General features: G+C 32.2%; 1 protein-coding gene across 1 annotated transcript; it reads right to left on the bottom strand.

Annotated features, from left to right (window-relative positions):
- Nucleotides 1-2907: 2907 nt before the first annotated feature.
- On the bottom strand, nt 2908-18399 carry LOC106715822 (organic cation transporter protein). Its single transcript, XM_045682495.1, has 12 exons — nt 18155-18399; nt 10393-10867; nt 7547-7739; nt 7275-7404; nt 7030-7158; nt 6143-6335; nt 5863-5968; nt 5283-5533; nt 4972-5051; nt 4725-4900; nt 4247-4419; nt 2908-3443 (listed from the first exon to the last, which is right to left on the bottom strand). Exons 2-12 carry the CDS (start codon nt 10788-10790, stop codon nt 3254-3256), a joined length of 2019 nt encoding a protein of 672 aa, XP_045538451.1. The 5' UTR covers nt 10791-10867; nt 18155-18399; the 3' UTR covers nt 2908-3253.
- Between the last annotated feature and the right edge of the window lie 2695 nt (nt 18400-21094).

Raw genomic sequence — 21094 nt, 5'->3', positions numbered from 1 at the left:
CTTTTATGGTAACTCTGGCATTTATGTTTTTCATGTGACAGTCAATTTCAATAGGATATTGGTCCCAGACCTTACTTTAGTACATTGAAATGTATATCTCTTCTTCTCTCCTTCTCCTTTAGTCTTGCTCCTCATGTTTAAGGGCCGTAGACATCTTCATTACTTTCTTATGAATGATTGTTGTCATCTTCCTTGTCTCGGGCTAATTGGGTCGTAACATATCTCTGTTATTTTTAGTTTTATTGACCCTATCTATATTTTTCGTTTTAAGATCTATGACGTCACAATATGACGAGGTTTTAGGCACTTTCTTATTGGAAAAGTACTGTAATAAAGTGACTGAAGAAGCTTGCTCATTTCATTTATGTATGAATGTAACCCCTGTTGCCATGCGGTTCGATTAACTGAACATGAACATTGATTTAGTGACGTAGAGTTAGTAATATTTAGAATGTACGCACCGTACGCAATTTACGGTTGGTTTGTTGTGAAAGTGCAAATAACCTTTAATCAGTAATTTCGCCGAAACACAAATGCTTTTGTTTGTGTGCGCGGGCTTTGAATGAATATAATTTTTCAAATGCACTATTAATCTGGTCTTATTTTGGCACTCGTCACCATTTCCCTGCTCTAGTAACTACGGCATCGTATAAACTCTTCCATACATTTATATTAGCTGTCATATCTGAATTCATCCCCTTCTTAAGCATTTCCTCTTTCACAGAATCCATCCATACCTTCTTAATTTTAGCTCTAGTAATTCTGAATTATTATATTGTACTGTGAAAATACGGATTGAAATTAAAAAGAAATAAGAGCAAAAAGGTCGAGACAATTTCGAAAGTGACAAGTCTAAATTTTCTTAGCTCTATGGCAAACTTGACGCGGTTTGTACACTTCAATTAAGGTTTAATTGTTCATCGCAACACTTGCACAGATAGGGCGTATTGCATATCATAAGATGCACTCAAAATTAACCTTTATTTCCATCGAATTCAGTTTAAATTCATTTGAATTTTATTGTAAAATAAAACCTTTTACACTGGGAGCAAATTGAGATGTGCACATAAAAATAGGAAGGTCGTTTAATATCTTGCTATTTAAAGATACATTTATTTTAAAAGATCAAAAGGATAACCATATATGTATACTTAGGTATATAAAAAACGGAAGACGAAAACATATTCTATCCCTTTCATTTAGTTAGAAAAAAAGAGAAAACCTTTATATGTTTTCACGAAACAAGTAAGCAACCGTGAGTGAATAATATTTTAAAATCAAATATTACTGAAATATAATGTAGATATTAATTATCATTAAATCTTTTTCAAATATTCAAATACTCCGCTATAATATAGTGGAACAAATTAAAATCTTTTAAATTAAACAAATACAACGCAATGTCAGTTTCATCCGGTTATCACTGGATGACGCAAATTGTTAGAAAGTAAATAAATCGTTAAAATTACAGAAGACTATCACATACTTAGTTATACTGATTGTGAAATATAAGTTCTCATTGCCGAAACATTAACATAAAACATTTTTTTATGTGGCTGTATGTAGCTGGTGCTTATGATTTTCAAATTTTGCCATTCATCTATACTCGTATATATAAAAGAAAGTCGTGTTAGTTACACTATTTATAACTCAAGAACGGTTGAATCGATTTGACTGAAAATTGGTGGGCAGGTAGCTTAGAACCAGGAAACGGACATAGGATAATTTAAAAATTGTGGTAAACCACGTTTTCTATTTTTTATTCCGCGCCGACAGAGTCGCAGGTCAAAGCAAGTTAATTGTTAATTAAAATTATAAATGCGAATGTTTAGATGAATGGAGGTTTGTTTGAAGGTATCTCTGGAACGGTTGAATGGACCTTAATGAAATTTGGCACAGATGTAGAACATATAGACTAGCTTATTATGTTTTTTTATGCCGCGCGGACGGAGTCACGGGCGACAGCTAGTTTTGTATAAGGATTAGATTTGTGAATGTCTGGTTAACTTGAACACGAACATGACCAGATCTTTGTTCTATTTTTATACAAATATGTATTTCAATATCTTTAGTATATCCATGAGTTTCCACTGTTGAAACACTTGTTTAAAAACATATTATCATTTGAATTCTTACAAAAACTGAGATCACATTGAAAATTAAAAAAATTATACATTTTATAAGAAAAAAACGCCATAATTTTTGTATTATTATATTTTATTATACTTTTTTATATCACAGAAATGTTTTCCAATTGTCGACCGGATTTTACCGAAATAATGAATTGGCAACAGAAATTACTGTTGTTTATTTATTTTGCTTACAATTAACCTATAAATAACTTTAAATATCAATTAAGTCACTATCAATAATGTACGACACAGACCTTCAGTTTTAACTGAATAGTCGAACTGTAAAACTGAAAACTGAAACAGTTGAAACTGAACTTCTGTAGCGGGTTTAAGATAAACAAAAAATGTTTAATAAAATATATACAAAAATACTTATTTTTAGTAAAAACTTAATATGTAGATAAGAAAAAAATACAATTTTGAGATTAACATAATATATACAGGTGGGTTTTGTACCAAAGAAATAATAAAGTTTTATAAATGAATTAAATATAGTAAACAAAATTTGTAATCAAATTGAATGGTGACTTAAATAACATTAATGAAAGTTAATTTAATATATTATAAAATAATCTAAAGTCAATTTACAATATACACAAATAGGATTCATTTTTCATAAACAACAAATGTCAAAATATAACGACATGTATTTTTTGTTCATCAGTACTTATAAATGTAGGTATAAAAAAATTTCAAATCTTTAAAAACATCGATTTTTCTATTATAATAATAAGAATAAATAATTTTAATCACTTTGTTTTTGGAAAAAAGTTATACAAAATCACATTAAGGCAAGAAATCGGGCAAAATTCAAGTATAATAAATAAATATCCATACTACGGATATATTTAGGCAAGAACTGTATTGGATTCAAAAATGCCTGTAAGTCAACTTGCTCTTGAAAAACATGCGTCATAGATTTTTTGTACTTCAACGTATTTTGACTTACAACTTCCATATTAACTGGCTCGTTGTATTTTGTTAGAAACACAGCTTTAAATATTTAATAGTACATTTATAATGTTGGTCTTTCTTACATTAAGGATTTAAAATTTGTACTAAACGTGAAAAAAATATTAACAATACATTCGAGATCTTTCCAATATGTTTCCAACAAGTCTTTATACCATTTCTCTCTTTCTGCTGACCTCCCGTTTCCTAAGCGAGCCTCTCGCGGAGGCTCTGACTGAGGCCCTGATAGAGGCTCTCGAGCTGATGGCACTGGGCACTGACCTAATGAACTGAGGCTCCTCGTGTGCAACTGAGGCTCGTTTGGTGTACCTCTCTGGACTCTCATCATCGACTGTTTTCCTGTAATGTGTTAATATTATGTTTGTTATTTCTTCGTTTTTAAAATCGATTGGAGATAAACAAGAATACTGTTTAATCGGGATTAAGTTCTCGACTGTTTATCTCTTCTATTGCAAGTAATTCTTTCAAAAAAAGAACAACGCAATTTAGAGTTCTTTAAATTTAATATTCGGCAAATACACCGCGAAATTGTTGTAAGAATTTTACGGTTTTTAATTTAACTCTATACGTATACCATTTAATGAGCAATAAAGAAAAATATGCAAGATACGTTTAGTAAATTTTTACTTTATGATTGTTATATTTATTAAAGTGAATACTGATTGTTATTCTAAAACACGTGACTTATTTTACTGTCGCTTAATAATTATTGACTAGCAATTATTTATAAAACAATAAGTTTGTATTTCTATTCAGTCAGGGGACTAGTTTAATCCAGAGTAAACCGGATTTTTAAGTGATAGACATTACCTTTGCATAGGAAACATGCTATTAATAATATTTTATGACAGACGGTAATTAAATATTAACGAGAATGTTATGTAAATGAATATGTCATTATTATGTACTTAATATAATATAACATATTACTTGCACGTTAACATATGAAATCTCAAGTTCAAATCCTGATTAGTTTATAATAAGGTACCATATGGAATAAAGACCTTCGAATTTAGTTTTAGAAATCTTCGCTAAAGGCTTCACTTAAGTAATCATTACTTAATTTTGGGTTGGCTAATAGTGAAATTTATACGATTTATGAATCTCTGCATTTCTGAAATAGCTGGTATTAGTGAATATACCTGGAGAAGCAAGGATTATCCCAGAACTTCTGATCTTTCCCGAAGTTCTCCCCGTCCTGAAGAGTCTGAGGCATTTCAGTGTCCATGGTCTCCGGTAAGAAGAGGCACAACAGACCTCCCATCACTCCAAGTACGCCCAGGATCAGCAGTGGAAGGTCTTGTGAGATGTTAGCCTGGAAGAATAGCATCCAGTAAGGCATACCATTGAATTAGTACATTAATAGACTATACCAGAACAGGTGGCAGACATTTGCAGCAATCAGAATAATACGATCTATTTACTATGACCAAATTACTGCAGACAAATCAAGTACGACTTGGAGGCCTTCAAGAGTACAGTGTAGAAACGATTACTAAAATAGCGCGAACCATCTTTCAACCAAATCATCTTTTAACATTAGGTTGTGGTCTGGGGCTGGTTTGTCATTAAAAAGGTCCTTGCTTTATTCAAAGCGTGAAAGTTATAGACCATATTTACCAGATAGACAACAAATGGTGCGACTATAGAGGCGACGTAGCCCATGATGTGAATGAGGGCGACGCCCTGCGCCCGCACCACTGTCGGCAGCAGCTCGGCCGCGTACTGGAGTCCGATGTTGTACGAAATGTTCACCGCAAACCTGCCCATTATAGCCAATGACGCTGATGGACCACCTGGAATATTAAATCATTCATTCATCATTCCTCTTTTTGATTAGTCATTCATTGAAGAAAAAAACACTTACCAACTGGTACAGCCGTGGCTAACAAACTGAAAATACCACTAATGACCATGGAGCCGCACGCCAGCCATCTTCTGCCCCATCTGAAAGAAGTTAGAGCTATTAGCTAAGAATTATGCAACCATAAACTAATTTACCACAAAAAAGATAAGATGTTCTTTGATCCTGCTTCTAACAATATCGTTGATTTCGATAAAAATTAAAAGCTTCTTGCTTATTTAGACTGTTGTTTAAATACTAAAGATTCACTAAAGAGGAGAAATGAACATTCAACATTCTAGGTATCACGTAAATTACCAGATTCTTCTATTTACCTATCAAGTACCGCTGTCAAAAATGTATCTGCAGGCAACTCAGTGGCAGAGGCAATGGTGAACGTAAGAAATATGTCCAAGCCCAAAGAGCCCACATTTCTCACGTGACCGTCGAAGACCAAAGAGATGGCCATCCAGATGATGATGAGTAGGATTGCGTTCTTCCGCAGACGAGGCGTCTTGAAGAGATCCAGTACGGAGTAACTGCGGGATTCCGCTTCGCTTTCTTTAATCGTTTTCAGAGATGATTCCTGGAAATTTAAATAGATACTTTAAACGTGTAGTACTCTGTTTATATACTGGAAGGTCTTAATACAAGTTGCAAGAGTGCGGAGTGCCGGCTTACGGACATACTATTTTTACGTCTACGTATATGAAGGTTTCTTAAAATCAGCTAAATCAGCAAAGTTAGTTGGAGATGCCATCTGAACTATCCAATCTAAATGACTGTAACGACGACATAACAATTACAGGAAAAACGCGAACTAAACGTGATTCTGAAGGTAAATTAGGAATTGAACAGCAAAAAATACAGAAAACTTAAGAAAAAGAAGAAAGTGATATTTAGGACGATACTCACAGTGAATTCGTTTAGTACTTTGTCGGGTATCTTTGTTTTGTTGATCCGTTCGAACTTTTTCATTATGACTAATGCTTTGTCTATTTTACCTTGGGATACTAGCCACCTGAAAAACATGATATGACATAAAATCTATAATTAGAAACAAAAATTTTAACTTAAGGTAAGAAATTTTGAGAAGTTTGACTCATATTGACCATCGATTTCTTTGCAAAAATGATATAATGTCTAATTCCTCTAATCATTTGAGTACGTTCTTAATCTTAAAGTGTTCTTTTACCTAGCACTCTCCGGGACCACCCAGGGGGTCGCGAGGGCCAGTATGAAGGGAGCACTGGTTACAGCAGCGAACAGCCTCCAGTCGTCCGCCAGCAGCGCGATCCAGGGCAGCAGCGAGGCCGCCAGCGTAAAGAAGAGAGCGATCGACATATTCGCCACGAATGTCCTCCATTTCGGACCAACGTATTCCAAAACTGTAAAACAAAGGAATTAGACAAAAATCCGAAATATGGTAACACCACTCAAGATAATTAAGGGTTTCTACCAAGACTTAATTTTTTAAATTCCTTTTAGATTTATCCGTATGAGGCTTATTCTAAAAGACTATGCACTTAACTATATCTAGAATAGATATGCCAAAACGTTATAGCCCATGTTTTTGGGGCCGAGGATCTTGAGAATATTTTTTTTAGTTACTGGTGATGTCGAACAAGGTTTCCGCCTTGACGACCTAACCTCGTCCTCGTAAATCTACAGCCTAGATCTAGATCTATTATAAGCCTAAGATACATCGATTTCTTTAACAAAAAATGGCGTCAGATTCGTCTAACTAGTACGACTCAACATTTACTTTTATAATAGGTTTTTAGGTCTTTGCGACAATCGCCGAAATTTTTGGACAAGATTTTTTTCAAAGTTTTAAACGAATTAAAGAAGATGAATGATTAATTTTTACATGAAACTTATGCAACAAAAAAGTACATATATAAAAATGAATAGCGATCGCGATCTAAGATAATTTTTGTCTTTAAATTTTTTAAAAACAAACACACATAGATTACCAGCCAGACTTTTTTATCTTAATAAATACAAAAATATATCATTATAATTATTTCTGTATACTAATCGTATCGTAAGCCAAGAACAGGGTATATTTCTATGTCTTACCGAGGATGTACATCATAGTGAAGCAGTTGTCGAAGGCGAGGCCGACGAGGAAGCGGCACAGCGCAAAGGACCAAAAGGTAGAGCAGAACGCGGTTCCCAAGCCCGCCGTGAAACCCATCAAGTTCGTACCTGAGATGTGCTGGTATTGTAAATGCTATTTCTACTTATATACGATGTTAAAAACATAGTCATTTGAATTGAAATGAGTTTCTGTATTAGGAAAATAGAACGAACAAAATGCTTACCAACTAGAGCTGGTATCCGTCCGTACTTGTCTGCTATCCAGCCGAATACCAACCCGCCCACGATGGCTCCACAGAAGAAGATAGCCTGCGCGGTTGCAGGTAGATTGTCCTTCTCGCAAACCCAGTCCAACTATATAAAGAAAGTTATTCATGAGACTCAGCCCTCTAGTATTTAGCATTTATTTTTGACGAAGGACTAGGTATTTAAAACAAAATTTTATATTCCCGAAGCACAGTAGCATCATTACACGAGGTTTGCATTCCATCGTTACCTCAGAGGCTATGGTGTCATAGGGCACATCGCTCTTGTTGTACTCCCAGCCGTGGGTGCAGGGTATAATGGGCCACTCGTCGTCGGGCGTGGTCCTGCCCTGTGCTAGTGCCGCTGCCCAGTCCGCGGAGTACATGCGACATCTGTCGTGCGAGTACGGACCCTCGGACTTTGGTGGTATCGCTAATGCTCGCCTAAAATAGTAACAGATTGAGATTTTTTTAATATGTATCCTTAAATTAGAAAACCAAGGGCCCCATTTTTTTCTTATTGCTTATGCATATTTTTAGAACAAAGTACTGGTAGGTTTGTACGTGATTGTATTTTTGAGTACACGCCTGTTACATTTTTGCTGCAATAATGCACAAATGGAATTTTGCTATAAAAGTTTCGTGATTTACTATTTTACTGACTAAAATAAATTCCTGTTTTTTAACTTCAATTTTGCATCTTTGTAACAATCGATGTGGTCATGAAACGTAACATTCTTTGGTTTGTTCTCGTTTACCACCTCTATCTGATAACAATTCTTTACATATTTGTACTGATGAAATCAAATTGTCAACAAAAACAATCTACAACTAGCACAAGAAAGTTATTTAATTAAAGAATATGAATCAATTTAGTTATTATTTGAAACGTGTCAAATTGACGTGACCACTTGATGCTTTTGGTCGGACTTGTCTGACAAAAACACGACTCAAGGTCCACGCGGTACGAAGGCCCTTCCTACAACTACTGAACTTTGAATAGATCCGTGACTTAGGCGAATTTGATAAGTTATTCACTCAGACACGTAAGATTTATACGTGTCCAAGGTTGCCACTCAGAGACCATTAATCAAAAGTTAGATAAGAGTATCTGAAAAAGATGGATTTAATTGAATTTAAAGTTGTGTACACATTTAAAACATTACATAAATATGCTGGCTGGTTAGTTATTTCATGGCGAATAAAAAAAGAAATTATATATTTTAATAACCGATTGAATCAAACGGCAAATGTAAATCATAATGAGTCTGATAAAATATAAATTTTGGTCATATTTATTAAATTAAGCCATTTATCAAATAAATCAAACATTTAGTGAGGCGTTAACAAAGCTGCATACTAACAAATTATTACACAAGTAAGATAAAAAACTATCCTTTACTGTACTCTTAAGAAAACATTTACGCAAATATTTTATTACAAGTCATCCTTGGAATTCAACTTTAAACCATTAAATTAGCTGTTGCAATATGACAATACTATTATTGTGTTTAAGACTGTAACAATGTGCGTAACATTGAAATGCACACGGAATTTTTTATGTTAACAGTGAACTTGGATAGAGGTCAATTGTACAATTTAGTTATACATACTCCGGGGTCAGAAATCGCGTGTTGAGGGCAAAATCCGACGCAGATAAAATACAAAAAACTACAATCTCACTAATATTATAAATGCGAATGTTTAGATGGATGGATGTTTGTTTGAACGTATCTCCGGAACGACTCAATGGAACTTGGTGAAATTTGGCACATAGGCTACTTATTACGTTTTTATAATTCCGCGCGGACGGAGACGCGAGCGAAAGCTAATAAACAAATAAACTAGAGACTATAACTAGACTTTTCGACTATTCTGCGTCTTAATGGAAATCGGGTCATAAATCTTATCGCTAAATAGCAATGAACGAAAACTCTAATGACTTTGTTTTAATGCGACATTAATTTTTTATTTATAAGTATCTGCATAATCAATTTTAATAGACGTCAAAAAAAATCTTTTAAATAAAAACATCGTAAAACAAACTAACCTTTCTGTGTATGCCAAGTTGTTTACAAGATAAAAAAATAATTTTTAGTAATTCATTTAATAGTTTTTTTTTTACTATTATTATTACCATATTACGGAAACTGACTAAATAGTCGGAACTAACTATTTCACGCTTGATTTCAATCTAGCAAAGGTCAATATTATTTTGACATAATCGTGACAGATCGATTTTTGTTTTGCGACAAAAAACTTCAAATTCAGTTTAAACGATATAATTGTAATTTAATGTTTATTTATTTTAATTTAACGTCGGTTGAAAATCGTAAAAACAATGAACAAATCATCGATTAATATAAACATTTAAAACTACATAATTATAATAACTAATATTAATGAAGTGTTGATTTATATTTAATTGGCTGTCGCCCACGAATCTGTCCGCGCGGAATTAAAAAAAAAACATAATAAGCCAATGTGTTCTATCAGATTAAGTTATATATCTGTACCAAATTTCACCAAGATCCGTTGAGACGTTCCAGAGATATCTTCAAACATACATGCGTCAATTAATCCATCCTAGTAAACTATAGATGAAGCGTTTCTTTCAAGTTGACGTCTAATCGAGAATCGATTTTTTGAAATGTCACTAAGGGAATTTACTAATCAAAACGCCTCCGCAGCCTTTTTTCGCTTCACTATTATGCATCGAATTAGTTATCAATTAATTATAAATCTATGTACTATGTATAAATATATTATCTGTACATTTTTTTCTACTGCACATAAATCCTATGCAAGTTTGAATATCGAATAAAAGCAACCAGCATATAATTGAGGTCAATAGAAACGAGTTACTCTAATCTGATTTTTTGTTTAGGTTCACTAAAGTTTTATAGACTAAACTAACAAACATGTAAACTCCATAAGAGTTCTTAGCTAAATAGACACAACTTATTTCTATTACAGATTAAAAAAGACTATATTTTTGTTAATAAGAGTTCCAAGTCTTAAGATGCATTAACCATGGTCTTACAATATCGAATGAACTATATAAAAAATACATTATCTGTTTTTTATGTAAGCTCACCTTTCTTCAACTGTTAAATTAGCCAGCTCAGGAACCCAGCACCAATGCTGCTCAGGAACGATGGTCATAAATATTTGTGAGAAATAAACGAATGCGACAAAAAATGCAAACGGTATCATTAACAGGAACAACATTTTCTGATATAATCCAAATTCACCGACATAAGGTAATAGATCGTCAAAGTCTGTCGGTTTCTTTTCGTTTTCATTTCCATTATTATTTATAGTATCACTTATTTTATTTGTCGTATTACTTGTATTATCTGTGCTGTCATTTGTGAACGCTTTGTTAATAAAGCTCCCGCTCAAATCGATGTTTGACAGGTTGTTGTCTATGACCGCCTTTTGGCGGGAATCGTCCTCCTGCTCACAACAAGAAGTTCGCTCTTGTGGCGCCATCTTATTTTTGTATAATTTTAAATGCTTCTTTTATGTTGGATATTGTACATGCTCTATTTAATCTTGAGTGATTTTATCTGTAACAAAAGGAAATAATTATTAATTACACTGAATTCATACAACTAGGCTTCGTGTAGATCCTAGGATAAGGAACAGTCGAGTGCGGATTGCAATCCAAAACTACGTGATATGACCATTAAGCTATTATACTAATTGTAAATACTTATTTTAAATAAATCAAAGGTGATTTCAAAAGGTAATTGGATCATAACGTATCGCATAATTTTCGTAAATGAAATTAAGTCATTATATCATTCAGAAACCGAGAAATACTGATGTACGCTTAATGCACACAATCCATATTAATTGGTTTACAATATAAAAATGTTGCGAATAGCATCTATTTTCTGAAATTTGATCTAGAAATAATAATGATAATATTAAAACTTAAATATCAAATATTTATTTATCTGTTAAATAGTACATTTTTTTATTTATTTATTTCAAAAAATTTGTAAAAACACAGATTTTATAAAACTCTGTTTCTAAAGTCATATATTGTGACTATATAAATTTTGCAGACTAAAAAAAGTGTATTTTAATGTTATTCATTGACTACGTAAGATTATCTATTATGAGAATAATACTTCATTCATATTCTTATAAAAAATTTCGTTATTCTATGACGGAATTATCTATTACATTATTTTTAAATAGCATAATTTTAAATGCAACAATAGGTTCATCTTTGCCATAGATGTTAAAAATATTTAAAACTTAGTAGACAGGTCACCAGTTATAATAATAATATGCCTCTATACGGTAAAGAAATGCAAAGAAATAAAAATAAACTAAAAAAACAAAGTAAACAAAAACTATAAAAATTGAAATAGCTTCTAGAGTGAATATGAATCAATAAATAATTCGCGTATTCTACAATAAATAGATTTAAATATAGTTATTTAGTTTATAATTAAATATTAATAAATATTTAATTTTAATATCTCTCCTAAATAGGATTTATAAAATCACGTACGCTGACCTCACGTGATTAAGCCAGTAAATGAGGATTTTAAATAGATTTATTTCATGTTCTTTAAAATAATCAAGATCATAGATGTACATACAAAACTGATTACAATATATGCTTACAATTTACAGATATATAGTAAATTATAAACAGTCGTTTTGTTATTTTATACACTTATTTAAACTAAATACAAACGGCTACAATATCTCGATACAACCTCGAGAAATGAACGCACTAAATGTTGCAAAGTCATACGTTAATCTAAGCCTTAAGCAATCGGCCATTGAAATCGTGACTCACTCTGAGTATATCTTACATTATTAATAACATTATCAGCAATAGACAATGAACAAAGTATTCGAAATGTCAAAACCAGGCTGTAATTGAATCTTATTAATATCATAAATGCGAATGTCTAGATGGATAGATGAATGGATGGATGTTTGTTTGAAGGTATCTCAAGAACGGCTTAACATCCGTGATGAAATTTGGCACAAACGTAGAACATAGTCTGGAAGAACATATATAGGCTACTAATAAAATTGTTTTTTTAATTCCGCGCGGACGGAGTCGCGAACTCACAGTCACAGCCAGTGGTCTATAAATAATAAAGCCATGTTCTGAATAAATTGACATGGTATTTTCCGTACATCCTGGTGACATATGGGGGCACGACAGAGACCCAGCCAAGTTGTGCATACGTTCTTTACAAATACATACACATTTTTCCAGTTATTATTCTTGCCTTGTCACATTTATTAAAATCTGAACAAACTGATTACCTAAATGGAAGAATACGTACCATTTTTTTTAAATATCTTATAATAAAAAATTATAATTAAATATATTTCATGATATTTTTATTTCTATATAATTTTAGTGCTTATATATAATTAATAATAAACAAGGAAACGAATTTGGAATATAAAAACATCTTATTTATTAGTTTTTTGTTGATTTTAATAAGAACTAGGAAATTACAAATTACATCAAGGTCTTATGTTATATTACATAGATCTTATTTACTAATTAATAACAATAATATCTACTAACATAGATCGTATACAGAATCTATTACTTACGGATACTAACTTACTCAAAGACGTTAATTGGTCACTGATGGCGTCTCTTTAATATGAAAAATCTACACTTGGCGACTATCGTGCTAGTGTTTGTGCTTTAATTATTTAAAATTAAAACATGTTTTTAATATTCGCCGCAATATCGATATATGTACCGTGCACGATGTAGCAATTCTAGTCGCATTATAAACTAACAATGTTCACAACTAATCTGAAAAAACTAAACGCTGGGCTTAACTTATTCCCTTAGTAAACTTCAAATTGTATACTATTAAAAACAATTTTCCAATCTCTGAACAGGACACCTGGTGAAATAACTAGATAAATCAATAACTGATTTTTTATTAGGAACACTAAACTTCGCAACATTACGAGGATAATCTAATTGCAAAAGCTTAATACTTAACTGAATTTTTAATTTTGAAATCGCCAATAATATTGGCTCGGTCTCTTACTGCCTTAAATTAGTGCTGTAATTTTTTATATTTATTTTTTTGAAATGCCCTCTCACTTGTCCTATTTATTACTATTTTATGGTCAACCTACTATAACTAGATATATCGCCAAGGCCTCTTGCGCAAGAGTCAGCAACTCTTAGCTGTTTGTTATGTAGGCTTTGTCTTCGTCGCAAGGATCCGGCACAGTCGTGACTCTGACGTGATTTATACTTCTTAATGACCATTGCTACCGTCCCAAACATACCAAGAAATACAAAGGTCGCATAATCTATGGCAAAGGATTTTAATTCTAGATCAAATTGTTAGAAAAATTGTGGAATGCGATTAATTTTTTCCATATTTATCTTAAAATTATTAACAAAAAAAACTCTTTAAGACGTAATTTCCACTTGGCCAATAAAGCGAATGTAGCCGCGTTCGGGTCAGTGGAATAGCTAGCCTCTGGAAGGCATAGGCGAGTTTTAAAATCTTCTAGTAATGTCTAGTCTCATTTTATGTTCTCCTACATATTATAACTATTTGTCACCCACATCACTGTACGCGAGAAATTAAAAAAAAAAAGTAGATTATGTGTTCTTTGAGATGTGTTCTACATCAGTGCCAACTTTAACTGAGTTCCGATTAGCCGTTTTGCGAGATATTTACCTAACAAACAACCATCAATCCATCTAAACATTCACATTTACAATATTAGTAAGATAAGGTAATAATTCTAGAATAATGTATTTTAATACTGAATCGTTAATCAAAAATTTGTCAAGAATTGAAAGTTGATTCGAACTATATTGTAACATTTAGAAATCCCACGTGCAACATATTATATTTATAGGTACACTATCGCGTTTTACAAATCTTACTAACTGGGTTATAACAAACAGCCTAAACTAAAGCAAACACGTGAACTATTAAATAACTGAAGTATTACATTCACTTTTTAGCCGACTTCAAAAAGAAGGAGGTTATCAATTCGACTGTTTTTTTTATGTGTGTTACCGCGAAACTCCGCCCCTGGTAGTCCGATTTTGATAAAAAAATATTTTAATCGAAAGGAAGTGCTTGCAGTGCCCATTTTTTTTTAAATAACTAGAAGACTAGTACATTTAGATTTAGCTTCAAAATTTTTTGCGAAAATTAGGGACAATTTTGCTTTCAGCGCTTACGTAGGCTAAACTATAGGACCTACATAAAAATGATGTATGGCGAATTGTAGCTCTTTAAATGTGCTAAATAAAAGTCCGGGATAGCATATATCTATATTTTATAGTTTTCTCACAATAACCATTTTTTTCTTCAGAAACATCAATTATGTTACATCAACTTAATTATGGTGCTAGTATTAAAACTAACTAATAAAACATACGTCAAAAATTCTACTGTTAAAAAAATTTAGCAAAATACTTTGTTATTTTCTGTCCTTCTAATCTCTTTACGATAAGCATAAGATTTAAAATTGCTTGTAATTGCTGCAAAAGTAATGCAAAATTACAAACTTATATAGAAATGAACGTCGATCGAAATTGGACTTTATAGTAAGGGAGTAAATAATAATAACAATTATTTTAAATGCATATATTACGTTGGCTAGGCGCGGTGGCAGTGACCCCGATGCGCAGCGATCACGAAGCAATTGTTCGCTTCTCGGTTACCACGGATCTGAGAAAATGTGGACTAGCCAACATTTTTTTTGTAAACTAGCTTTTAACTAGACTGTGTTCTACATCAAACATCCATCCATACATCTAATATTAATGTTGGCGATGGTCAGAACTAAGTTATTAAAAGTTTTTTTACCATCAAATGAATTTGTTTTTTGTTTATTTTTTTAAATTCTTAAATTAAACGTTTTGTAGTTAAGTAAGTCCTTAGATTTTCACTTTATAAAAAAAAACGTGACGAGTAGCCAATTTCATCTGATCTTTTGCTTTTTAAACTTTTTTTTATATCATAAGGTGGCAAACGAGCTAGCGGTCACCTGAATCGGCCTAAATAGCGAAGCGGCCGCTGCCCATAGACATCCGCAATTGCAGATGCGTTGCCTACCTTTAATCGACAGAAGAGGGGACACGGAAAGAGAATATATCTTCTTCCTATGTGTCCGCTCCTCCAATAAATCCATTTCCCCTTCCCATCCCTTCCTTATAAGAAAAGGGTGGGAAGGTAAAGTGGACTATCTTTAGGCCTCCGGCACCACACTCATCCACTGAGGTACTTCCACTTCAAGCCTGACTTCTTTGTGGTCGTGGTATTTCACCGGGCGACCCGACCCATTCCTGCACCCAAGAAATATTGTTGTTGCAGGATCTACCACTGTTAAACTGCACTAACATTTGCTTAATTATTTCGTTTCTAAAATTTATTATTGACGTGTTAAAAAGTGCTATCTTTATTATAAGATGTATATCTTGTATAATCCGGTCAGATTGCAATCATTGTTAATTGGTGCTTAATTAGAAAAAATAAGCTTATTTATTTAACACTAGCTTTTAGCCGCGACTCCGTCCGCGCGGAAAAAAAATAGAAAACGGGTAAAAATTATGCTATGTCCGTTTCCTGGTTCTAAGCTACCTGCCCACCAATTTTCAGTCAAATCGATTCAGCCGTTCTTGAGTTATAAATAGTGTAACTAACACAACTTTCTTTTATATATATATAGATTTGTTCATTATTGTAGCACAGTGAATAAATATATCTTTAAATTTACTGCTTAATAACTAGGTGACTGAACCGTAACCGTAAGAAAAAGAGACAAGGAAGTATTTATAAAATCTTAAATCTTTGTAATTTTTTTTTTACAAATTACCGCATCCACTTATTTTATAATCGTTGTCACGCACGCGTGAATTACAATGCATTTCCTTGAATCCAAAGCCTTCAGTATAGAGTCTATCGCCAATCACTGAACGGATTCAATCCTTATAGAGTGAATGAATGAATAAAATGAAAACCTTCATCCCATTCGCTAATTAAAGTGCTTTATATTCAATAACATTTTTTTTAATTCCCGTTTTCGTCTTTTACGATTGAATGTTTGCAGTTAAAAGATAAAAAAAAAGATATCAAGCGTATCGTTATCCCTTTTTGGAATTATCATGAGAGTTACTGTTGCATTTCCAACCTTTTTTTCGTATTAAATATGTAGAAGTGAGTGAGATGTTAGGCAAAGGAAATGGATAGTAATGGGTGAGAGTTTATACCAAACTTAGGCTCATCGAATGTCGCTATTGAAGTAATCAAATGAAAAATCCGTTATTTTGTAAGACATTGAAAGCGGACGACTGCAAAAAAATATGGACAAAAGTGTAGCGTTGAAAATAAGCGTTTACGAATCTTTCGCTGCAATTAATTTTCTAGTTAATATAAATAATATGTTATATAAATGTTATTAGAAAATACAATATCCTTGAAATATACTGAGACCTCATAATTAAAAATGCATATTTTTATATACAAAAATTGTATTAATTAAAAACGATTTTTCGAAAAATATATATAACCTCGTTTCAAGGATTTTAGAATATAATTTATCTATGCGGAAATTAGTTAAAATCGCAAATATTATGATTTCAAGGTACTTATATAGTAGTTACTCGTTTTTTGCATATTCTACACTTGTAACAATTTGATTTAGTGATATGGACACTGGCCAAAGAAGTATAATGTACTATACTAGTTAAATTGCATATAAAAATTGATAATTTATCGATAACTAGCTGACGCCCGCGACTTAAAAGAAGCTTAATTAATAGCTTATGTTTTCTTCCAGACTATGTTCTACAATGCCAAATTTCAGTGAGATCAGTTCAACCGTTTTGGAGATACCTTCTAATAAACATCCATCGATCCATAGACCTAACTTCCATATTTATAATACTAGCTTTTACCCGCGACTCCGTCCGCGCGGAATAAAAAATAGAAGACGGAGTAAAAATTATCCTATGTCCGTTTCCTGGTTCTAAGCTACCTGCCCACCAATTTTCAGTCAAATCGATTCAGCCGTTCTTGAGTTATAAATAGTGTAACTAACACGACTTTCTTTTATATATATAAGAAGTTTAGTAAGATATAATTAGTAGGTATAATTAGTAAATTTAGTGGAATTTCAGAACATTTCTAATTGTAATTAAATGCAAAACTATTTAATATAATGTTAACTGAAAAAAAGTTGCAAAATTAGAAAAATAGACACAGATTTCGGACTTGATAACTTCGTTTTAAAATGCAAACGATTTAAATTTGACGGGGCCTATTTTTTTAACAGTTTATTACAACGATTATGAAATATTGTTTATTAAACAACGTTAATTGTTTAATTTTACTTTACTAATTGCTACTTTACTAAGAGTTCAAGTACGGTTACATATATTGTAATAAGAAATTATAAATAATAGTAAATAATAAATATTAAATGTCTTTTGCAACTTAATATAACTAGTCTAGTAAATTAGTATGTTTAATTAACTTAATATAACTTAATAAAATTTAAACTTTATATGAATTATCTATTTGGTGATCGTTTCTAAATAAGTCTAGTAAATTAGTATGTTTAATTTTTGCACATTATATTTTCTTAGTGTTTATATTTGAGGTTATAATTTTTGGCGGCAATGTACGAATACGTTCCATTATGCCCTTCTGATAACAGACGTTACAATTTTCATGAATGAATTGTCATTCAATTCGTTTTATTTTTAAGTGTCATAAACCTACAGTTTACTTTCTTAACTTTTTAATTAATTGTTTAATATATTAATAACTCCATTATGTTGAATTAAAAAAATGCATTTTCTAACTTACCGATGCCCTTTTATAAGGTTTCAGTACACTCAAAATTAAAAAAAAGTTCACAACACTATCCGATAGTAAAACTGAAAAATAACACAAGTAACTAATATCACATAAATTTACTTGATAACTTAAGCAAACGCAGCGTCCGCCGCGTCTACCCGACTGTTCGGCTGCGAACCAACCGCTCGGTTAAATAACTGCCTAACTTATACCATTGAACATAACTTGACGTAATCAACCGCTAAAAACACCATTTTTATTTGACCTCCAATCCTATAATGTTCACTTAACAATTTCCTAAAAATCTAACTAATAATTATTCACGCGATAATTTTATCAGAGTTCTCATAAAGTTGGCTGCTACTTGTATTTATAATTTCAAACAAATACTGGAAACTGTCACTGTTTTAAATGCAAACTGAAAAGTATGGTAAAATTTTGGGAATATAAATCTTTAGTAAGTATAATAAATTAGACATCTGTTAAATAACATCTAGTTATGGTCATCTCAAACGACATAAGACTAATAACCTTGGAAAAAAAGTAAAGCTTTCTTTGTGATTCTAAACGTATCTTTCTATAGTCTATGGTCTACAGTATATTGTATGCTTCAAACACAATCAGAGTTCGCAAGTTAGTTCAAGAATTTTGTTAGCGTATTCAAACCACAAAATTAAATGACCATGAATTTAACCATTATATAGTTAAAGCTACACCACGCGTTATTTCTCTTACGTGTTCAAGTAAACTGTTAAATTTTAGTTGATTTAATTGATTTTATTAGAAAAATTGAATAATACATCGATTTGAATAAAAAACTTGTTGTGTCGACCCAATATAGTGATTCATAGATTGCTTATGTGATCCTTATGTCGATTAAATTTGAGGCAAATAGGTTAAAAATATGAAGCAATTAGTGAGTTCGGTTTTTACAACTTTTTAGAATGACATAGTAATATGATTTACTTCTAATGATATAAAACCTTGTACAAAGGTCACATCTTGTCATTATTATCACCAATTTGTATAGACTCTATTAGGACAAATTAAATTTTTAATAGATATTTTGAGATAAGTCCAACAAATCAAGGTCGTGAAAGTTAATTTGTAGAACAAAACAAAAGCTATTCTTTTGTGGTACATAACCCTAACTATATAGTCTTTTAATAATATCCAAGTGTAGAACTAAGTTAGTTACAAGTAGTGCATTCAATTTAGTTTTAGGACAGTTCCAAATAGAAGACTGTCTCTCCCTACCTGAAGTAGGAGCGTGAGTTAGGTCCTTCGTACACAAGGCCATGTAAATCATAGAAACAAATCTTGTAGTTGTGTCGCGAGAATCGCGTTGCGCGCGATCCGTTCATACAACGGTGAATCGACGACGCGAGTCGTCTCTTTGGTCAGTACAGGCATAGCGACTCCATGTCAACTGTATAGCTCTGCCATCTTGGAAATCGCAGAGACTTTTCTCACCACAATCTTGATAAATAGGTTGGAAGCGACTGGTTTTAACTATTAAGAACAAAATATCGGCGACGTGTGTACGAATCTCGAGAATTGAATATTTATTTCGTCTTGTATACTTATTTTTTTTTATTGACTCATCTTTTTTATCACCAGTTATTAATAAGCGGGTAAGTCCATTATTCTAATGAAATTACAATGTACACACTTTATTTTTTTTTTACCCATTATAGGCATTGGTAACAGAAGTAAAGTAATAAAAAAAACAAAAAAATTAAAATGTTGTTTTTTTGATTTCGTGATCGTCGAACGATAAGCCCAGACCGACATGTTCAAAATTATACAATATAATTATATTTCCTGCTCCATTATTCATCAATAAAATTACTCGCTTCAGTTACTTCAGGGTTATTAGATTTGTGCACGTGTTTTTGTTCCGTCCCGCCCACCCATCCGGAACTGCTAGTTTCATCCGATTCGAATAACCTAAAGTTTTCTAATGTTTTTGTGACAATTAGACAAAAATCAACAATTAATAGTTAGGTCTTAATTAACAGACCTTCATGGTACATGTAAGGTTATGTAAAAAGCTTATTTCTTCTCTTATATATTTATTTAGGTCATGACATTCAGTTATTATACAATAATAATAATTCTAGTGACTAATTCTTGTATTTTCTTATGTATAACTCATATTTACTTATATAAGTAATGTTTACTTTATAATAATAAGTAAATATTAATATACTGTTCGTAAGAAAAGGGATTCTTACCACGATTAGGCTGTTTGAGTTTGACATTCAACCCGTGAACATGGCGCATGCAACTTTGCCGAAATATCGGGAGCTCAAACAGCCTAATCGTGGTAAGAATCCCGTTTCTTACGAACAGTATATTAATATTTACTTATTATTATAAATTCTCCCAATTTTGACCTTAAATTGTATACTTGGCCATCCACTGACAAAACACCTGCATACAAAAATATTGTTATCCCGGTTAACTCCGTTACATGTGTAAAGAGATAAACTTTATGATATCTCTGTCGGAGGCGGGTGATAGATGGTCCCACTGCAAGTGAAAGAAAGCACACAGACAAAGCCAGTACATAAGATCAAAACGCAGCGTTTCGTTCAAAATTAAAAGCCGCTCTAAAATTTTGTTCGTATTACTTTTGTCTTGTTTTAATGTACAATTATAATAACCTAAAATTCCCACTATTACACTGTCTACTAGAATATTACTACGATATATTAGATAACGAAGACACGGATGAATTAGTACCGTTAATTTAAGCCGGGAATCGAACCCAACGACCTTCACCCTGATCACTGTCGTGTTAATGACCTAAATGCGCACGCGCATGTAGCATTCCGTAACCGAGATTGTTAAATAATAATCACATCGTAATGATAATGACGATGTGCACGTAATTATTATCTGTGACAAGTTTGTTGTGTGAAAAGTTTTAACTGGGTCTCCACC

This window comes from Papilio machaon, chromosome 19, assembly GCF_912999745.1.
Source record: "Papilio machaon chromosome 19, ilPapMach1.1, whole genome shotgun sequence".
NCBI classification, from domain to species: Eukaryota; Metazoa; Arthropoda; class Insecta; order Lepidoptera; family Papilionidae; genus Papilio; species Papilio machaon.
The sequence above is the reverse complement of the archived record's forward strand: the minus strand, read 5'-3'. Positions and strand labels throughout refer to the sequence as shown.